The sequence below is a fragment of the Myotis nattereri genome, assembly GCF_964212035.1.
Source record: "Myotis nattereri genome assembly, chromosome: 9".
Classification (NCBI taxonomy): Eukaryota; Metazoa; Chordata; class Mammalia; order Chiroptera; family Vespertilionidae; genus Myotis; species Myotis nattereri.
In genome coordinates this window covers 52,190,302-52,211,014 of record NC_138084.1, presented here as the reverse complement: position 1 = coordinate 52,211,014, position 20,713 = coordinate 52,190,302, and the positions used below count along the sequence as shown (strand labels likewise).

The 20,713-nt window shown below is 39.1% G+C and overlaps 1 protein-coding gene across 11 annotated transcripts in view; it reads left to right on the top strand.

The window, feature by feature from the left end:
- The window catches only part of DLG2 (discs large MAGUK scaffold protein 2), a gene marked incomplete at its 5' end in the record, with an annotated part of 1,947,716 nt that overhangs the window by 1,585,929 nt on the left and 341,074 nt on the right, over window positions 1–20,713 (top strand). For all 11 annotated transcript variants that reach the window (XM_081100118.1, XM_081100117.1, XM_081100121.1 and 8 more), the window contains one exon: window positions 17,089–17,245. In XM_081100118.1, coding sequence (XP_080956244.1) covers window positions 17,089–17,245 — 157 coding nt within the window. The remainder of the gene's footprint in view (window positions 1–17,088; window positions 17,246–20,713) is intronic.

Here is a 20,713-nt window from a genome sequence, read left to right as displayed (position 1 = left end):
TTGTCTTATTTTCTCCACTAGATTATAAATTCTATAATAATCAGGTCTGTGTTATAATTATCTCTACCCATACTATAAACTCTGAAAATATGTGTGCTCAATAAATATTTGCTGAGGGAATATTAAGAGTGACCCACAACTTACTTATTAGTATGGTCCAGGCATTTACTTTCATGATTGCATTGAATACAAAAACACGTGATGTACATACCATTATTTCCATTTTAAGGATTAGCAAACTGAGGCACATCCAGATGAAGTTAAAATGACAGGTCTCATAGCTAAGAAACAGAAATCCCAGTTTCAGACTTTAGGTGTGTATCTGAAGCCAAAGCCTGTATCTGAGGCTCTCAACCAGTGCGGTTAACCGTTCTTCAGGAAGTTGAACAGGATGTATTTCTTGTGCTTTAAGAACGCCCATTTGGTAGAGGAGCCAGACATGTAACTGTTTTTAAGTGATGAATGCTATAATGCCCCCAAAACAAAATGCTCTGGGAACACCACCCAGGAGATGGCTAAATGTGCCCAGGAGAGTTGTTGAAGGATAAGCCATTCAGTTGGGATGGACATTCCAAGCAGAGAGGAAAGACAGGTGAAAAGGTACATAGGGGCCTGGCCAGCAGGACCACATAGGAAGCTGCATGTGGTAGGAGAGTGTGAACCATAAAGAACGTGTAGAGAGTTGACCTTGAAAGACTTTATGGAGCCCAAATCATAAAAGCCTCACAGGCCATGCAAAAGAAACTAAGGGGGATTTTATTTCTCAGGCAGTAGAGAAGCAATGGGAGCTTTAAAAAAAAAAGGGGGGGGGATGAAATGATTGTATTTGTTTTATAAGAAATTTTCTCCAACAGCATCATGAGGAGAGAGTACAGGGGCGCATGACTATTAGGAAGACCCTAGTGAGGACTCCCTGGCAGGCCCAGGTGTGAGATTCTGTAGGCTTGAAACAAAGCAACAATGCTAGGGTGATTGGAGAGGCATTTCTCAGGTAAATTGATTGCATGTATTAGGTGATTGAAGTGCTGGATGAGCACTAGAGAGGCAATGCAGAAGTTTCTGATTGCAAGGTTGGGCAGAAAGCATTAACTGGATAAGGAATAAAAGAGAAAAAGTAATCTGGGGAGGTAATGAGTTCCTTGTAAGGCAGGTAAATAGAAGTTTGGTGTAGAGGAGACTATGATCTGGTCTGGAGATATGAATTAGTGACTTGTATAAGGAAAGGATAAGAATACCCATTTATTGTCCAGCTGGCTTGGCTCAGTGGTTGAGCGTTGACCCATGAACCAGGAAGTCATGGTTTGATTCCCGGACAGGGCACTTGCCTGGGTTGTGGGCTTGATCCCCAGTAGCAGGCGTGCAGGAGGCAGCTGATCCATGATTCTCTCTCATATTTGATGTTTCTATCTCTCCCTCTCCCTTCTTCTCTAAATGAATTTTAAAAAGAACACCCATTTATTAATTCATTTAATAAATATCAGGCCCATGCTATGTGGCAGGCACTATGTTAGGAGCCAGAGACACAAGGTGTTCCCACTGTTAAGGAAATAACAGTCTAGTGGGAGATAGGCAACAAAGAAACAAAATATTCTTATCATGAGGAAGACATGAGGGAGGCAGTGTTAAAAAATAATGGAATAGGGAACTACTTCAGATGGTGTGGTCAGATAGTACCATTTAAACTGAGACCTACAGGAAGAAGACTTGTTCTGCAGGAAATAGATAGAGGAAAGGAGTGAGAGGAGAAGGCAGCCAGGGATACAATTTTTGGAAACACCATATATGAAGAGCAAGACATTGAGGGGACCCCTTCAAGGAGACTAAGAAGGAACAAACAGAGGTAAGAGAAGAAAAAAACACCTATTCTCTTTGATAAGAGAGAAAGGGATTCTCTAACTATGCTGTCTACTACAGTAGCCATCAGATACATGTGACTTCAAATATAAGCTGTTTAGAATAAAATGGAAAATTAAATTTCTCAGTCACACTAACCACATTTCAAGTGCTTAATAACACATGTAGTTAGAGGCTACTGTATTGGACAACACAAGCATGCAATATTACCATCATCACCAAAAGTTCTATTGTCGGGGTTGATGTAGAGGGAAGTGCATTTGTCAAAGCTGAAGACAGGTCAAGTTGGAGGGGAACTATAGGGCCATTCCCATTCTCTCTCCTCTCCTCAAGGTGAGTCCTCAATCTGTGTTGAATCATCAAATAGAGTTATGATTTTAGAAGTGGGAAACTCCCTTTTCTGATTTTCATTAAGTAAATGTATGTAAGGCTAGAGTTGGAAGGGATGATAGCAATTCTCCTTTACTGTATTCGCCTCTCCCTCTCTCATACAGCATGGAAACTGTCATTCAGAGAAGCTGTTTTCAAGGACACCCAGGGCTTCACGTTGGAGTTGAGACTCCCAACAGGTTTCAGTCTAAATGTTTTTCCCACAATAATATGGATGTATCCAAATTTGAGTTAAGGAAAGACCTGTAAACCTTGAAACCAGTGACTTTTAGTTTAATTTATTCAAGCCATTTCCCCCATAGCACACTAATTATAAAGGGTTTGAGTATTTACTGGTAGTAATTAATTGGAAATTCATAATACCATAGAGCTCTATTGCAAAAGACAGTTTAAGTAATCTTTCAGAAAATGTGCTTTGCCTTTAGGAAGAATATGCAGGGTTTTTTTTTTTTTTTCTCCTCTAATCCCATTATCAAATATTGGTTTAGCTTATACCTAGCTTTCATAAAGTTTTAAAACAATATTTCACCAGTCATGAAAGCTTAAGGACAAATGTGCAACTATAAAAAAATAACTCTGTCAAATGCTTATAGTTTTATTTAATGAGGTTGCTAAAATTATTTATATTATAACCAACTGCTCTTTAAAAATTCAAAATGCAACAGGAAGCAGAAGCAAATACCTGTCATTATGGGTAAAATATATAACTTAATAGGGAAGTTTTCAGCCAAAACATTATGAAATACAGGAAAACAAGAAGGGTAATTCTATTTTCTTTGACTTTGGAGATGAGATGATGAATACAAGCTATGATTATGAAAAGTGAGAGCAATACTTAACTGCTTCCCCATTTGTCTTTTGGAGAAATTTAGACAAAAGCAAATTGAGATGAAGCATGGCTATCATATTTGATATGTGAATAAGCAAAAACTCCAAATATTTCAAAAATCAAACTAATCAGGACTAGATTGCTACAAATCTATAGTTGATTTATGTTTGTATAGTTGATTTCTACTTGTTTATTTGATTTATTTTACCAAGAATATTGTATGTTCTCAAATGTGTAACTAATTCTGAGATTTCATCCAGAGAGAAGAGCTAAGAGAGACTTTTTTTTTTTTCAAAGGTTGCAGACTGGATTTTGGCAATGAAAGTGAATGGTATTTGTTACAGACTCAACCAAAGCCCCTTGCTCTGCAGCAGAGATGTCTGTGGAGACCTTTAGAACATGTACTTCAGCTCCCTGCAGGCAAACTTGGGAGGTTGTAGAAACAACACAATATGACAAACACTTAGGCTCACAAACAGAAGTTGCTACATGCACGGAGTCTCCCCTGGGGGCAGAAACATTCAGTGCCTTCACATTGTCCAAGTATAAACTTCGCATTCCTTAGCTTGGCGTCTACATTCCTTCCCCATCTGTCTTGGTCTCCTCATTTTTCTTGACACACACCCTGCACTCCATTCAAGCTGTGAAACTCCCTGTTCTCCAAACACATCTTGCATTTGCTCCCCTCTGGCCCTGGGTTCATGCCACCTACTGAAATACCATCTACTTTCCTTTCCACTTAACCAGCTTCCACCCATCCATCAAGATCTAGCTCAGATCCTGTTTTCTCCATGACTTAATTTTTTTTCTTTAAAGCAGAGATTTCTCACTATTCATATCAATCATTTGGTATTTAACATATGTGGTCTTGCATTCCTTGTTTATTATTTTGTGAATGTCTATTTGTTTTACAATGGCCATATTTCCCTAAAGGGGAAAAAAGTTTTCGTTAGCATTTATTGAACACTTGATGTGTGATTCTAGTACTTTATATATTATTTCAATCCATCCTCACCGTGTCTTAAGACAGACATTACTGTTCACAATTTACAGCTGAAAAAATAAGACATCAAAAAAGTTCCAACAAGGTTAGTCAGCTATTAATTGATATGATCTCTCTAGCTCCAATGTCCTAGTCTTTCCCGATATCACAGAACACCATACTATCCCCATCTAATAGAGTTCTTTTTATCTCACAAAGTACCGGTCACAATGTATTTACTCTATACTCATTATCTGTGTTGCGACCATTTTGCTGAAGTCAGCCTATTCCCTATTGCATAAAGTCTAGAGCATAGATCCTCCTTTGTAATGCCAGATTTCCTGTCTTATCATATCCTCATAACAGCAGTTCAACAAAAACACTTTATCTTTGTGTATCTATATGATGTCCAATAATCTGCTTCACTGATTATTAGACTAATTGATGAAATTAATGATTTGAATATGAGTATAAAGTACTACAGTCTTCTGAGGCACTAGGTCCTGTAGATATAAGACATCAATCACAATCAATCAGCAGCTTTGAAGCCTTCTGTGATTGGCCCCTAAACCACCACCTTCAGCTATGCCCCCTCTTCAATGTGTGCTAATATGCATCTGCTTATCCTTCTGAAATGTCTCTTTCATCCCCTATTATTGTTCTTTTCATCAACAGCATTGTTCACATCACTACAGTTGCATTTATAGAGAAATAAATATGAGAGAGCCCAGAGAGATTAGCTGGCGCTTTTTGTATGACCTCAGTTGGTAACAGTCCCTTATTGGGTTATCACAATACTGGATGTGGGTCTTAGGTCTGCCTGCTCTGAAACTCAATTTTTGTCAGTGTATCCAGGATAATTAAGCTCATATGCCATAATGCCAAGTTACTCATTTACAATGGGAAATATATCTGCCCACAATAACAGAATGTGCTAATTAGTACATCCACTCTCATTAGCAAAGGCACAGTGGAAAACCATGATTTAATTAACAGGTGGCTTGATGAGCCTGAACTCTGAGAGAGGGAAATCAGCCAACCAGATGACCTTTATGGCTTCTGTCATTGAGGTAGGATGGCCAGCTGAACCCATCTCATGAGTTGTCCCAACCAACAAGCACATCCCTATCAGCGACCTGGAGCTGGGCTGGTGAGCACCTCCACCGCACAGTGCTGGAGATACCCTGCAAGCTCTTCCTCCTGGCACCCAGGAAGACTCTCTCTCCCTCTTTTCTTTTCCCAATTTATCAAGTTTTATGAATGCTATTTCTAAACTAAAACTTCTTCCACATTTAAATATGCCCTGTTTAACGTGACATGAAGAAGCAGGCCCTCCCTTTCGTCTTCCTTTGAGCCAAAGTCAGATCACATATGTATCTTTGACATTGTTGAGGGGCTAATATTTTTGCTTTAACCTTTTGCTTAGGATATAGCTTTTCAGGGTCCTCATTTCGGCATGGGTCTTTGATCTGACCTCTGCCTCCGGGCCCACACGGTCCTATTCTTCGTGCCACTGTCCACTCTGGACACTGGAATACTACCTCTTTGCTGCCTGTAGAAACTCTTTAGCCCACTGCTAGTCCCGGTACTGGCTTTCTTCTCCGAACTTGTATTTCCATTTTATTTTCAGCCACTGAGGATTTCTCTTAGTGATGTGCAAGCTTAGCCAGTCATTTAAAAGTATTTTATAAGTATTCTATTCAGAAGTTTAGCTGCTTTGTAATGGAGAGGGTTTATAGGGCATCTAATCTGCCAAAAGGCTAGAAATAGAAACTCAATGTATACTTTCCTTTAATACTTTTTTGCTTTCTAAATGCTTTTAACTCATTGTCTTAACTGAATAGTATCACTCCCCCCATAAGGCAAACATAATTCCTTGCCAAGTTATTGCCCAAGCAAGGAACCTGTCCCACAGAGAGCATTCTTGGGTTCTCACAAGTCTCTAGAGATGGAATTAGAATTCAATATCATTTTTCCCAAAAACCTCACTTGTATTTTCTATTCACGTAATATATTTTGTGTTTTTGTGTGTCTCTCATAAGCTCAGCCTGTACAAGTCCCCAAAATTACAAAAACACATAAACCATGATCTGTATCCTAGAGCACCATACTGATTAACAAACTGATAAATACAGTTATTCAGAAGAAGAGAGACAATAGTGGTATGATCAATGAAAAGACAATGTGTTTTCAAAAAAGAAGTATTCAGGTCCTAGCTGGTTTTGCTCAATGGATAGAGCGTCGGCCTGTGGACTGAAGGGCCCTGGGTTCCATTCAGGTCAAGCGCACATGTTTGAGTTGAGAGCTCTATCCCCAGTAGGGGGAGTGCAGGAGGCAGCTGATCAATGATTTTCTTTTATCATTGATGTTTCTATCTCTCTCTCCCTCTCCCTTCCTCTCTGAAATCAATAAAAAAAAGTATTAAAAAAATAAGAAGTATTCAGTCTGTCTAGAGGCAGGGGTGCATGGGACAGCAGAGAGGAGACAGCACCCAGCCTCAGTATTGGAGGCCAAGTAGAAGTTCATTAGCTAGGTGAGGACAGAAGGATAAAATCATCATTTTAATCAAAGACAAACAGCCTGAGAAAAGACATTAAGACAAGGAACAACCTGGTATGAGGAGATGCGGTTGGCAACATTATGTGCCTGGAACATTGGGTGCCAGGGAGCACAGTGAAGTTAAGCATTGGGGAGGTAGGTGAAAGTCAAATGATGAGGAACTTTAAATGTCATGCTAGAAGTTTACACTGAGTATATATTGAGATTCTATTTTTAGCCACTTGGCAGATTTATCCTGTGGGCATAGAGATCCCTGGAAGGCTTTTGAGCAGGATAGTATGATCAGATGTGTATTTTAGAAAGACGACTAGACACATTTTCATTGCTTACTTCCCATTGCAACACACAGCCTCTCACCATGGATGTTCGGGGAGTTGACCAGAGGTTCAAAGCTCAAGGAACATCCCACTAATGGCCATGAGAAAGCCTTCAGATTTAAGTAGTCACTTCCCTTTTTAAATCTTGACCCCTCTTTAAGCCATCTGGCTTAAAAAGAAAGAATTAGCCCATAGCATCCTGCTTCTGAAAACATCCCAGCCGGCTTAGAGCTTCCTCCGAGACTCCCGCTAAACAAGATTATGCTGCTGCAGATCTGCTACAGCTGGGAGCAAGTCAGGCTGGCATCTCTCCAGTTGTTCAGCATCCACGGGTTTTATCATTATAAAGGCTTTTTACATCACATTCGAAAGAAAAATAAAACTGCTTAAATGAGCGTAGCAAATTTCATCCAGGTGATAAGAAAAAGAAAACCTTTTTTAAAGGAAGACCGGTCGCTCTTTGCTCTTGGCTACTTTAGCTTATTGCACACATGTTTCTGGATGAGTCTCACACCTGGGCTTTTATAACTGTTCACATCTGGCTCTCTCACCCCAGGCTCTGTATTCTTTGTGTTCACAGTGCCTGACACAAAGTAGATACTTCATAGAGGCTGTGTATTGAAAGGTGGGATGGATGAATAAAATGTTTTAAGTAGATAGATGAATTTTTTTGTTTTGTTTTTAAATCTTTATTGTTGAAAGTATTGCATATATCCTCCTTTTTCCCCCATTGACCCCTTCTAGCCAGCACCCACCCCAGGCCTTCACCACCCTGCTGTCCATGTTCACGGGTTATGCACACATGCATACAAGTTCTTTGGTTGATCTTCCCACCCACCCTGCCTTCTTTCTAAAATTCTACAGTCTGTTCCATGCTATGTCTCTGGATCTATTTTGTTCATCAGTTTATTTTGTTCATTAGATTCCACATTTGAATGAGATCATGTGATAATTGTCTTTCTCTAACTGACTTATTTCGCTTAGTATAATATTCTGCAGGCCCTTCCATGCTGTCTCAAAGAGTGAGAGATCCCTCTTTTTTACTGCTTCATAGTAGTCCATGGTGCAAATATACCACAGCTTTTTTTTTTTTTTAACTCATCTACTGATGGGCATTAGGGCTGTTGTTGGTTTTAAAATCATATTCTGAGTAACTGGTTTCCATCTTCTATAGAGTCCATAAAATCTAATATGAAAACTGAAATTAGTAGATAGTAGATTAGTAATTAGTAGATACAAAAGCAAATGGTATGATCCCTGCTCCCTAATTGATCACTGTAACTGGAGAGGGAGACAAGTAAACTAATCATGTATTAAGAATTATGATAGATACCTGGAGAGAATGCTGGAAGAGGCACTAACCCAGACTAGAATGGGGAGATTAAGGAAAGTGTCAGGATGGCTTCCAGAAAATCATGATCCTTGAGTTCCATCCTGAATAAAGAATGAGAATTAGAATTTTGTTCCACAGTCTATGTGTTATGATGTATAATAATAACTAGTAATGGGCCCCTACGTCATCTGAATCCTGGGTGATAAATAACAGTAAATTGGAGCCCAAATCATTTCAATAATAAAGGTATTGCAGTTCTTTTTTAAAAAATATATTTTTATTAATTTCATGGAGGAAGGAAGAGGGAGAGAGAGATAGAAACATCAGTGATGAGAGAGAATCATTGATTGGCTGCCTCCTGCATGTTCCCCACTGGGAACCAAGCCCGCAACCTGGGCATGTGCCCTTGACCGGAATTGAACCTGGGACCCTTGAGTCCGCAGGTCGACACTCTATCCACTGAGCCAAACCGGCTAGGGCTGTTGCAGTTCTTTATAAACTGGTGGTGTGCACTCATTTATTCAGTCATCATGTGTTTATTTGGCAGTCTTCTGGGTGTATTGAGGATACCTAGAATATATGAGGATACCATATCTTCAAGAAATTATAATCTCACCAGAGGCTACAATGACCTCACACTCAAAACAGTTCATGAAAATGTAGGGCATTATATTTACCAGACCCAAAGTCATTGGCCCAGGCAATAAACATGCAGAAGTGAGAGCTGTAGCTCAAAATATTTGGGATGGGCCATTATGAAGAAAGTGTACCTTAAGCAGGTCTAATATAAAAGGGGGGGGAAATAAGACAAAAGTGGGGGGGGGGGGGTAAAATCAAGGAACAGAATATTCCAAATGAGAAAACTTGAACGGGAAAGACAGAGGTAGTGCTGAAAATGGAATACTAAATCAAGTTAAAGTTACAGAGACCTACCATGAACCAAATGCCATGCTGAGCACCATGGAGGAGACAAACATGAAAGTGACATCAAATGTGCTATCAGAGTGCCCACAGCACACAGGACACTGGCATCCCATAGCTGGATCCACTACTGACATGTTGGGATCCAACACCATACCTTTAATTTTTTTATCATTGTCAACTTAGAATTCTGGAAAATTCACATAAAAATCTAGATTCTTCCTATATCTTTAGAAATTGGAGAATCTGGCAATACTAGTTGGTGTTCCTACTTGAAGAAATGATCCAGAGTTGAGCAGAAGCAACCCTATAAATGGAATACCAATAATATATTTCCCAATTTGCTACCATCCCTACTCAGTCTGCTTCACTCATTAGTGTTATCAGCCCTATCCCTGTGGACTTTAGATGACATTTTTGGTTAAAATCTAGCAAAAAGGGCCTTGGCTGGTGTGACTCAATTGGTTGGGCATTGTTCCATGCACCGAAAGGTTACCGGTTCAATTCCTGGTCAGGGCACATGCCCAGGTTGCAGGCTCGATCCCAGGTGGGAGGCATGCAGGAAGCAGCCAATTGATATTTCACTCTCACATCAATGTTTCTCTCTCTCCCTCTCCCTTCCTCTGTCTCTCCCTTTCTCTCTCTCTCTCTAAATCTCAATTTAAAAATCTTTTTTAAAAATCTAGCAAAAAGGAACAATATTTGCATAAAATATAAATAATATAAATGGGGGGAAATTATACGGTCACCCCTCTGCATCCACAGATTCTGCATCCACGAATCCACTTGCCCAGTTGGTTGAATCTGTGTATGTGGAACCTGCAGATACCTATGGATAATTTGAAGTAAAGAGCAAAGTGAGGTCTAAATCATTGTGGGAGTTCATTCATTCATTTAATCACTATTTTCTGAATTACTGTTATTTGTCAGTCATCTTATTACAATTGGGGAAATGCTGGTGCCTGGGTTCCCAAAGTTCACAGATTATTGAGAGAGACACATACACGAGTAAATAACCACTGCACTGTGTGATAAATACCACAATAAAGTTATGTGGACAAGGTACAATGTGGCCCCAAGGAGCAAGTGATCACCTGTACCTGGGGAGTCAGAGAAGTAGCACTTGAGCTGAGTTTTAGGATGGCTTAAGCCAAGAAATGGAGGTATGGTGCAACATGTCAAACTCAGGGGAACATGAAGAGTTTGATATGGCTGGAATGTAGGATGGCTGGAGACATTTAAACAGGAAACTAAGAAAATCAGATATGCATTTCAATAGAGATAATATGTTTGGAACATTGAAACTGGCATCAAAGACACTTCCAATTACGAGGCTATCCTAAGAGTGTAGGATTGACCTAGAGGGGACAAATAGGTTAAAGTGGATATCATGACATTCAGAGAGATACTAGTACAAGGTAACATAGGATGAAATATTAAAATGCGTGGTTCAAATGATGAAAGCTAGGGGCAGTTAAAGTGAATCTGTGAGTGTCAATAATTCTAGAAACTGTATTCTATAAATACTAGAGCCCAGTGCATGAAAATCGTGCATGGGTAGGGTCCCTAGGCCTGGCCGGCGATCAGGGCCAATCTGTGGGGCAACCAGCAGGGCAATTGGGGAGCCCCCGCCTTGGCCAGCCTAGTGCTGCCCACTCACTGGCCTTGCCCCCTGACACTGCTGGCAGTTGCCTCCATCTGCAGGAGGTGACCAGTGGGGCGATGGGGGGGGGGGGGGATTGGCAGGCAGTGCCAGCCCGATTGCTGGCCAACCCCGCCCACCACCACCGCCAGTCGCCTCCCTCTGCAGGCGGGCGATCTGGGGTCCCCCACTGGCACCTGTCTTGGCTGGCCTGGAGCCTGCAGGCTGGGGGCAGCTCCTGTGTTGTGCATCTGCCCCCTGGTGGTCAGTGAATGTCATAGCAACCAGTCATTCCACCCGTCGTTCCTCTGTTCAATCGATTTGCGTATTAGGCTTTTATTATATAGGATATTGTATTTCTTTTTAAAATTTCAGGTCTTCCTCTGGCTTATATAAAATACATTTTAGTTTAGTTCTTTTAATTTTTATTAAGCTCTCTCTCCATTTAATGGACAAAACATTTAACTTGCAGTAAAGAGGCAAGCTCTGTCAAAACAATGAGATACCACTTCACCCCTTTTACAATGGTCAAAATCTAAAACACTGACACCAGGTGCTGGTAAGAAACTCTCACTCATTGCTGGTGGGAATACAAACTGGTACAGCCACTTTGGAAGACAGTCTGGCAGTTTCTCCTAAAACTAAACATATTCTTACTATATGATCTAGCAAACATGCTCCTTCGCATTTACCCAAAGAAGTTGAAAAAATCACATCCTCACAAAAACCTTCACGCCAATGTGTATCGCAGCTTTACTCATAATTGCCCAAACTTGGAAATAACCAAGATGTCCTTTGGGAGGTGCGTGGATAAATCAACTGTGACACATCCAGACAATGAAATATTGTTCAGTGCTAAAAAGAAATGACTTATCAAGCCATAAAAAGACATGAAGGAACCTTAAATTCCTATTACTGAATGAAAGAAGCCAATCTGAAAAGGCACCATACTGTGTGATTCCAACCATATGGCATTCTGGAGAAAAGCCAAACTATGAAGATAATAAAAAGATTAGTTGTTACCAGGGGTTGTGTGGAGAGAGAGATGAATTCATGAAGCATGGGGGATTTTTTTTTTAGGACAGTGAAACTATTTTGTATGATCCTATAATGGTGGGTACATGGCATTATACAGTTGTCCAAGGCCATAGAATGTATGACACCAAACGTGAACCCTACTGAAAACTATGCACTTTGGGTGATAATGATGTGTCCTGTAGGTTCCACAATTGTAACAAATGTGCCACTCTTGTGGGGGATGTTGATAATGGGTAGAGGGTTATGCATACGTGGAAGAAGAGGCTATATGGGAAATCTCTGTACCTTCCTCTTATACTATGAACCTAAAGCTGCTCTAAAAAATAAATATTAAGATAATCAAAAGAGGAACTAGCTCTAATATTTATTAACTATGTGTCTAAGCTCAACAAGCTTAGACAAGTTGGCTTATCTAAGTATTAATAAAATAAAACTTCTAATACTTCACAGGGTTTTTATTTTCTAACAGGAAAAAATAAATGAAAAAAATTAAAATATGCACTTTAATATAATCTGTCCTCAGTATAGGGAATTTAAATTAGAAAAAGTAAATCATTTGGGGTGTGCTTAGGATATTATATTTGCATATTATTTTACAGATTTATTTCTTTGTTATTTCTCCCCATTATTAAAATAAGCATCATAATTCACTACAATATAAAATTGTATTTTAAAAAATACATTTGAATCTCACAAATTAAGAAAATTCCAACTAATTGTGTGTAAAGACTTGTTCAGATCATTTGAAATAAATGAGGTCTAGGTAAAATACATAAAACCTACTGTCACTCAAGAATTACATGCTTTATGTCCATACAAATAGGAAGCAATATACCAAAGTGCAGAGTCACTAATAAAATGGCCCATGTAAGTAACAGAGAAGTTATGGGAAATGAGGTTTCACAATACTCTTTTTTGTTTTCTAAATATATATTTCAGAGAGGAAGGGAGAGAGAAACATCAATGATGAGAGCGAATCATTGATCAGCTGCCTCCTGCACACCCCTACCCTGGGGATTGAGCCAACGACCGGGCATTTGCCCTGACCGGGAATCGAACCATGACCACCTGGCCCATAGGTTGATGCTCAACCACTGAGCCACGCTGGTCAGGCCACAATGCTCTTTTAAAGCTGTATTCTTTCTGCAGAGAGTCCCTTTGCATAGTAAGCATGTAAGAATAACTCTTACTTCCAAAGGAATGGTATTCTCTCTCATTTTTCTAAGTACCATAAAGCTTTCACTTTCCCATTTTTGATAGAAGCATCAGCACAAGATAGTTCACTTTCTTCTTAACTTTGCAAGAAGTGTACATGAGGTGAAACTGACAGCCTTTTGTCTGAAAAACATGAGAGAGAGGTGAGATGATGGCACACTAGAGAATAAATCCCTCTAAAGAGGACCCTGCTCTAGCCAATGGTTGCTATGCAACAAGTTTGAGAGTCATTGTTGATAGAATGTCTGATTCCACATGAAGCCACAAATCCATATTTTAGGCATTTTTTTCTCATTTTAAAAATAAGAAACTAATTAAAAAATGTGTAAACACAGTAGGTCAGATTAAACCTTCAGCTTGCTGATTTTCAGTCTCTGGAATAGATCATGCTCTAGACTCAGAGATTTTGAGTCAGAATCTGTGTGTTAATCTTACTTTACAACTTAAGAAACAGTAAAAACTTGGGCATTTCATTTCACTAATTTAAAAAGTTGCCATAATAATGTCTTCATCAGGTTGATAATTTTTCTTTAGACTTTATATAAAAATTTTCAAGCACAATTAAAAGTTTAAAGACTTTTACTATAATGCACAACCTAGATTCCACTATGAACATGTTACTATACTTGCTGTGCAGGTTACCTATCCATCTATCAATCAACCATCCATCTTTCTTTTGGATCAGTTTCAAAGCACTTGCAGACATCAGTGTACCTCCTTCCAATGACTGCTTTGAGGAATAAATGGGATGATGCACAGAAAGCATCAAGCACAATGTCTAGGAAAGGGGTGGGCAACCTTTTTGTGAGTGCGTGCCAAAACCAGCAAAATCTCTGACTCAAAATTTTTCTGCGTGCCAAACCTAATTTTTTGAGAACATGTTACGCCTACTTGATATCTCTTAAGGTGTACGTATGTGAAGAACCTTGAAGAAATAATAAAATTCATTCGAGCGACAAAAACACAGCATATGATGATGAAAAATACATTTATTTTTTAATGTATACATGTACACTGATAGTCCGACAGAAAACTTTATGACTCCGTTTGGTATTATCAGTGGGACTTTTGCTGCTGCATCACTGATGACAGAGATTTTACATCAGGTTTATATTTCGTGACCTTCAGAGATATGCACGAGCTACTACTTTCATCCGTCAGGCTATTCGGATTACAAGATTTAACAAAATTCATCACTGAGAACAAAGATTCACAATTGTAAATGGAAGATTATAAGAGAGGGTTTCACTTGCCAGCCAAAGTTACTGGCGTACCATGTTTGGCACGCGTGCCAGGGGTTGCCCACCCCTGGTATAGGATATGGATAAACATTAGATTTATAATAGCCCCCTTTTCTATATCTATGTTTGCTATGTATAGCTTGAATCTCATTGGATCCAGTAAGAGTGTTTTTATACTTGGGAAAAGGGAGATTTCTGCAGTAACTCTTCATGAAAACCTTGTTGACACTTATCTTCAAATTGTGTTCAGATCCGGACTTCTGGCTCCAGCCAAAATAGAGTATTCCCATACCTTTCTAATTCTCCCTCTTAATTAAAAATAAAATTAGCCCGGCTCAGTGGTTGAGCATCGACCTATGAACCAGTAGGTCATGGTTCCATTCCTGGTCCGGGCACATGCCCAGGTTGTGGGCTTGATCCCCGGTTGGGGGCATACAGGAGACAGCCGATCAATAATTCTCTCTCATCATTGATGTTTCTATCTCTCCCTCTCTCTTCCTCTCTGAAATCAATAAAAATATATTTAAAAAACAAACAAAACAAAAAACAAATAATTTTTTAAGAAAAGAAGAAGAGCCTGTTCCTATACCAAAAGCCTGGGGCAAGGGTGGGCTAATAGAACAGGGAAACTTTTTTTTTTTTAATATATTTTATTGATTTTTTACAGAGAGGAAGGGAGAGAGATAGAGAGTCAGAAACATCGATGAGAGAGAAACATCGATCAGCTGCCTCCTGCACATCTCCTACTGGGGATGTGCCCGCAACCCAGGTACATGCCCTTGACCGGAATCGAACCTGGGACCTTTCAGTCCACAGGCCGACGCTCTATCCAATGAGCCAAACCGGTTTCGGCGAACAGGGAAACTTTTGATAATAGTAGCCCCAACTCCAGCCAAACACCAAAGGGAAAAGTATCCCCTCACCCTTCCAGTACTAGTACACTATACAATAGCTAGAGTTCTGACCCCACCAGGGACAGCCTGGAGAGGCAGTTATGAGATGCCCCACCCCCTCCACTGGATGGTGTCAGTGGGCCAAACAGAGCTGGACTTGCACCCCCATCAGGCAGCAGAGAGGCAGAACTAGGTGATGTGAAGGTATTCCTGGATGAGATTAACATCTGAATTAGTATATGGACTGGAGCAGATTGCCCTGTCTAATTTGGGTGACCCCAACCAACCCAAGGAGGGCCTGAGTAGAACAAAAAAGCATAGTAAGAAAAAATTTTCTCTTTCTCTTTCTCACTGTCTTTGAGCTGGGACATTGCTCTCCTGACTTCAGACTCAGACTTGAACTGAAACTTCCACTATCAGCTCCCTTGGGGCTCCAGCTTGCCACCTGTAGATCCTGGGACTTCTCAGCATCCATGGCTGCATGAGCCAATTCCTCATAATAAAATCCCTTATATCTCCTATTGGTTCTGTTTCTCTGGAAAACCCTAACTCATGCAGTCCTACTAACCACAAGAAATGGAAGAAGCTGGATTCTGCCAACAGCCTGAATGATATGGAAGTGGATTCCCCCCGTCCCCCAACGCTTCCCAATAGAGCTTGGCCCAGCTGGCACATTGATTATAGCCTTGTGAAATTCCAAACAGTTGACTTAGACAAACAATCAGATTTCTGACCTACAGGGCTCATTCAGTAGGCAACCAATCAATGTGTTTCTCTCACATCGATGTTTCTCTCTGTCTTTCCCTCTCTCTTTCACTCTCCCTAAAAATCAATGGAAAAATAGCCTCGGGTGAGGAGTAACAAAAAAAGAAAATAACAAAAGGCACATTGGTCAAACCTAAGGCTTGCAGAATACATTTATTAAAACTACTTACATAGAGACTAGAACTAGATGCCTTCTATGATCCCTTGCAATCTTATATTCCATAATTTTCTGGCCTCTCCACGATCTCAGTGAACTGTTGACTCAAAATATGATCTTTTATCATTTTATTGATGACCTCAAATCTGGATGTAAGGACCCAAATCCTATCTGTGTCCGACTGCTTCCAAACATCTCCACATGGATGTGCCAACATTATCTGAAACTGAAACTTGTAAAAATCACATTCATTCTGGGCTTCACTACCTTCACCCTGGGCTTCACTACCTTTCCCCTTTTGTGATTTATTTAGATGATCTTACTCCCCTCCTCCTCCAATGCCTGGGTCCTTGTCTGGGCCCACTGTTTCTCTTTCCAACTTTCTTTTCATGTTGCCTTTTTTTCATGATTGCTGCTATCACCGTTGTTTAGGCTGTCACTTCCTGGGACCTGGATCATTTGGTCAACATCCTAACTGATTTTCCTGCCTCCCATCATAATTATTCCTGGTACCTCAAAGTCTTCCAATGAGTCCCTACTACCTACAGAGTAAATTTTAATTAACTCTGTAAGACCTTTCATGTCTGGCCTAGTCAATCTAGTTTCTTGCTCCCCAAGTTTTCCCTCTCTTTTTGGATACATCCATCCTACCTAGTGCTATTTGGTGCTCAATATAAAAACAGATGTTTTAGATGATGCTAAAGTGGAAGTAAGGCTAGTTTAGGGAAATGTTTTGGAATTAAGAAATGGCTTTGCATGGTATTTTGGCACTTATTTCAGTGAGGAATTCAGTACTTTCCCTGTTAGTAACATCTTTCTTGATATGAAGATCTATCTTACTTTGGGAAGTGAAGTAAGTGAATTGCTGGTATCTCATATCCCAGTGAAAGTAAAAGCCATCTAAGTCTTGATTGGGTCACCTCTGAGCTGTGTTCTCTGCTTGTTTCTGCAGGGAGCCCCGCAAGGTGGTGCTGCACAAAGGCTCCACTGGCCTGGGCTTCAACATTGTGGGCGGGGAAGACGGAGAAGGTATTTTTGTGTCCTTCATTCTGGCCGGTGGACCAGCAGACCTGAGTGGAGAGCTCCAGAGAGGAGACCAGATCCTATCCGTGAGTATTTCTCCTTAATCTTCATTCCCACCATTCAAGAAAAAAAAAATGACTTTCAGTTATGACTCAAAAGCACCTTAATTACAAAAGAAAAATGATGAGAGTATTATGGTTTCAGGTACATGTTACAGTTTAAATGGTGTTCAGGTGCTTTCTTCCTTCGATACATGTAAAGGGGCTAGTGTTTTTATTTAGATTTTCTTAGAATATGTGCATCCAATTGAACATTGAAAAACATGACTCTTTAAGGTATATTATTTATATTTTTAAATGCTTTTTTTTTTTTTTTACAAATCCAGGATTCTGTTCTAAAAACTACACCTTTATAATATGTATAGTTCTGCATACAACTATGTAAGAAAATGTGTAACATAATGCTATCCACAATTTGGTGACATTGATAAGTGGTAGCAGCATCACCATTTACCTAAATGCAAGAATTACCAACAAGTTATTGAGCACTCGTTATTTACCAAGAATGTTATAAAAGTAATTTTTAATTCTCACAATTACCCTGAAAGGTATTGCCCCATGTTCAGATGAAGAGAATAAGGTTCAGAGAGGTTAAATAACTTGTCAAACTTTATGTAACTTGAGAGAGTCAAGGGTTTAAACATTCAGTTCTAATACCCATTATATCTTCCCTCTCTCCTTTGCCACTGTCTTTAGTTCTTTTCTTCCTCTTCCCTTTCTTCCTCCTTTCTTCTCCACGTCCTTTCTTTTACTCAAATATGTAATGACTGTTTCTTTCCACTACATTAAGCTATCTCCCTGGTACAAACTTTATGATAGGTTGTTAAATCCATTGTGAGTATTCATGTCTACACTGAAATGTTGGTACTCATGCAAAAATAATGGGGAATTGCATAAGAAGCCTACTTCTTATGACTGAGGTTATGGGTTCATAACTCAGTGAAGCACTTAGTATGGTTTTTTATCATGTACTTAGAAAAATTTGCTTTTGTTTTGTAGTTATAACTTAAAGCTAGAATTTTCCAAGCAACCTTATATTTGTTAGCCGTTATTCCATCCTCCCCCCCCCCCAACACACACATGATTTACCTATATAACATAGTCAGCTGACCTGAGCAAAGTGTTCAGTGATCTTGCCTTATGTGTCATATGGTTCTCCCACACATGTGTGCCTTTGCTCAATCATCAGCTAGCAGGAGTCTGGGAGGATTGAGTGTGGAAGGAATAAGGAAAGGCCCAAACCTTGTTCTGTCATCTGAGAACTGAACATCACCCCTTCAACTACTTCCCCCATCTACTTCTTCTATACTTAAATGATATATAAGATATAATGATAAGGTTTAATATACACTGTTAAACCTTACTGTCTATATTTATTTACATTTTTCTTTCTGTACTAAGTGGAAAAAGCTCTGTGAAAGCAAATTCTCTGTCTTATATGATTTTGTATCCTTGACATTTAGCAAAGTGCCTGGTGCTTAGCATTCTCTCAAAAAATGTTTATTGAATGAAAAAGTTTTGAATAAATATGATGATGCTTTAAAAAGTCACTGTAGCCTGAGAGATGGACTCTAAAATTCTATCTAGAACATACTAATGTATCCTCATCTTCCTGGCTCAAAACCTGTAGAATGAGAATCCACTTATCCTTTTATTACAATTAGCATTCACATCATCATAAAGTATTCCCAGATGCAAAGCATTTTCACATGCATTAATTTGGAGGATTTTCAAAGAAATTCTAAGGATCAAGACAGGTTATTGTTATTCTTACTTTCCACATCAGGGAAAGGGGACTCAGAAAGGCTACATGATTTGTTCAAAGCTCCGCAGCTATTGAATGTGATGTTGAACTCAGAATCAGGTCTTCTGACCCCAAATCAGTGTTTTTTTTCTCCCCACAACACCATCTCTTTTCAAGACCCGCCAATAGTCTCATTCAGCCCTTTGTAGTACACACTGCTCTGTGTACACACCACACTCAGGAGTGCACAGAACTAGAAAGAGCTAATATTTATGTGGTACTTTGGAGTCAGTCACTATTATAACTAATTTAAGTTTATAACAAAAAGCCCTATGTCTTTATATGCTCTTTTTAATAATGAAGAAAATGAGGCATAGAGATGACACTAGACTACTTAACTCTGTTTAAATGAGAAATCCCCTAAGCTGCAGGTTTTATTCATTTTAATCTCTATTCTAGTGGTAGAAAAAAGGACGAGCTAATAATCTTCTTATGGCTCATTAAAGAAAACTCACAAGTAATTCTTATTTCAAAAGTAGTTATACCCATTTAAATAGTATTGCAAGGACCACATAGTAAATAAGGCAACCAATTGGAATTATATAGTCTTTTTAGAGATTACAGTTCACGGAAAAAAACAATCTCTGAAGTTCAGATCTATCTTCTTATATGTACAACATTGATAAGAAATAGTTTAATGATGAACCTGTTACCTGATTTTTTGTAAGTGGAAAGGAAGAGGGGGCAGTTCTCCTTTTTAATTTTGTGACAATTATTTAAACTGTGGCTAAACAGTAGCTAGTTTCAAGGCTAGGTATTGAAATTTCATTGGTTAACACTCTGAGAAAAGAATAAACAGGCTTGAGAGCTCAAACATCACAATATGAAAACAAAACTGTCAGAATAGAGTGATTAACAATGAAATATGTAGGAAGGATATTCTGCATCTACTGCTTACACTGGGCATATCAGGACATGATATGCCTTCCCGGAAAATACAGGAACAAAAACTATGAATAGTAATCAAGTTAAATAAAAATGCAATACATATTACTAGGTCATATAAGGTTAATTGCAAACAAGTTATGCTAACAGTCATGTAGTATAGAGAAGAAAAATAGAATCCCCAGGGAAGAGAACTGGAAGGTAGGTCTCTACTCTCAATTAGTCTTTATGGAGAAGAGACTTCTATAACAGGCAATTACCTTTCTGATCAGGAGCATAATGTCCATACCTATTTTCCAGAAGTATTTTCCCACACAACTTATAGAATCTTTCTAGTTTATTTATTTTACTAATGACTTAACTATGTGCCAGGTTCTGTACCAGGTCTTAAAATCTCAAAGGTGAACGAGATAAATATCCTCAAAATGTTCACAGCCTAAAAGCCGATATATCAATATAGCTAATATGTGCATGAGTACAGATATAGAGATAAAGGTAGAGATAGAGATAGAGATAGAGATAGAGATAGAGATAGAGATAGAGAGAGATAGAGATAGAGATAGAGATGGAGATAGAGATAGAAATAGAGAGATGATAGATATAGATATAGATATAGATATAGATATAGATATAGATATATAGACATAGACAGATGTGGATATAGCATACTGAGGAAAGAGAGGAGACAAAACACTTAGAACAGAGCATGTCATATTTCTACTAACAACTCTGCATTAAGAATGGGCCGGATGCTTTTTAAAGAGTGTCAGGTTGCCGAATCCGGTTTGGCTCAGTGGATAGAGAGT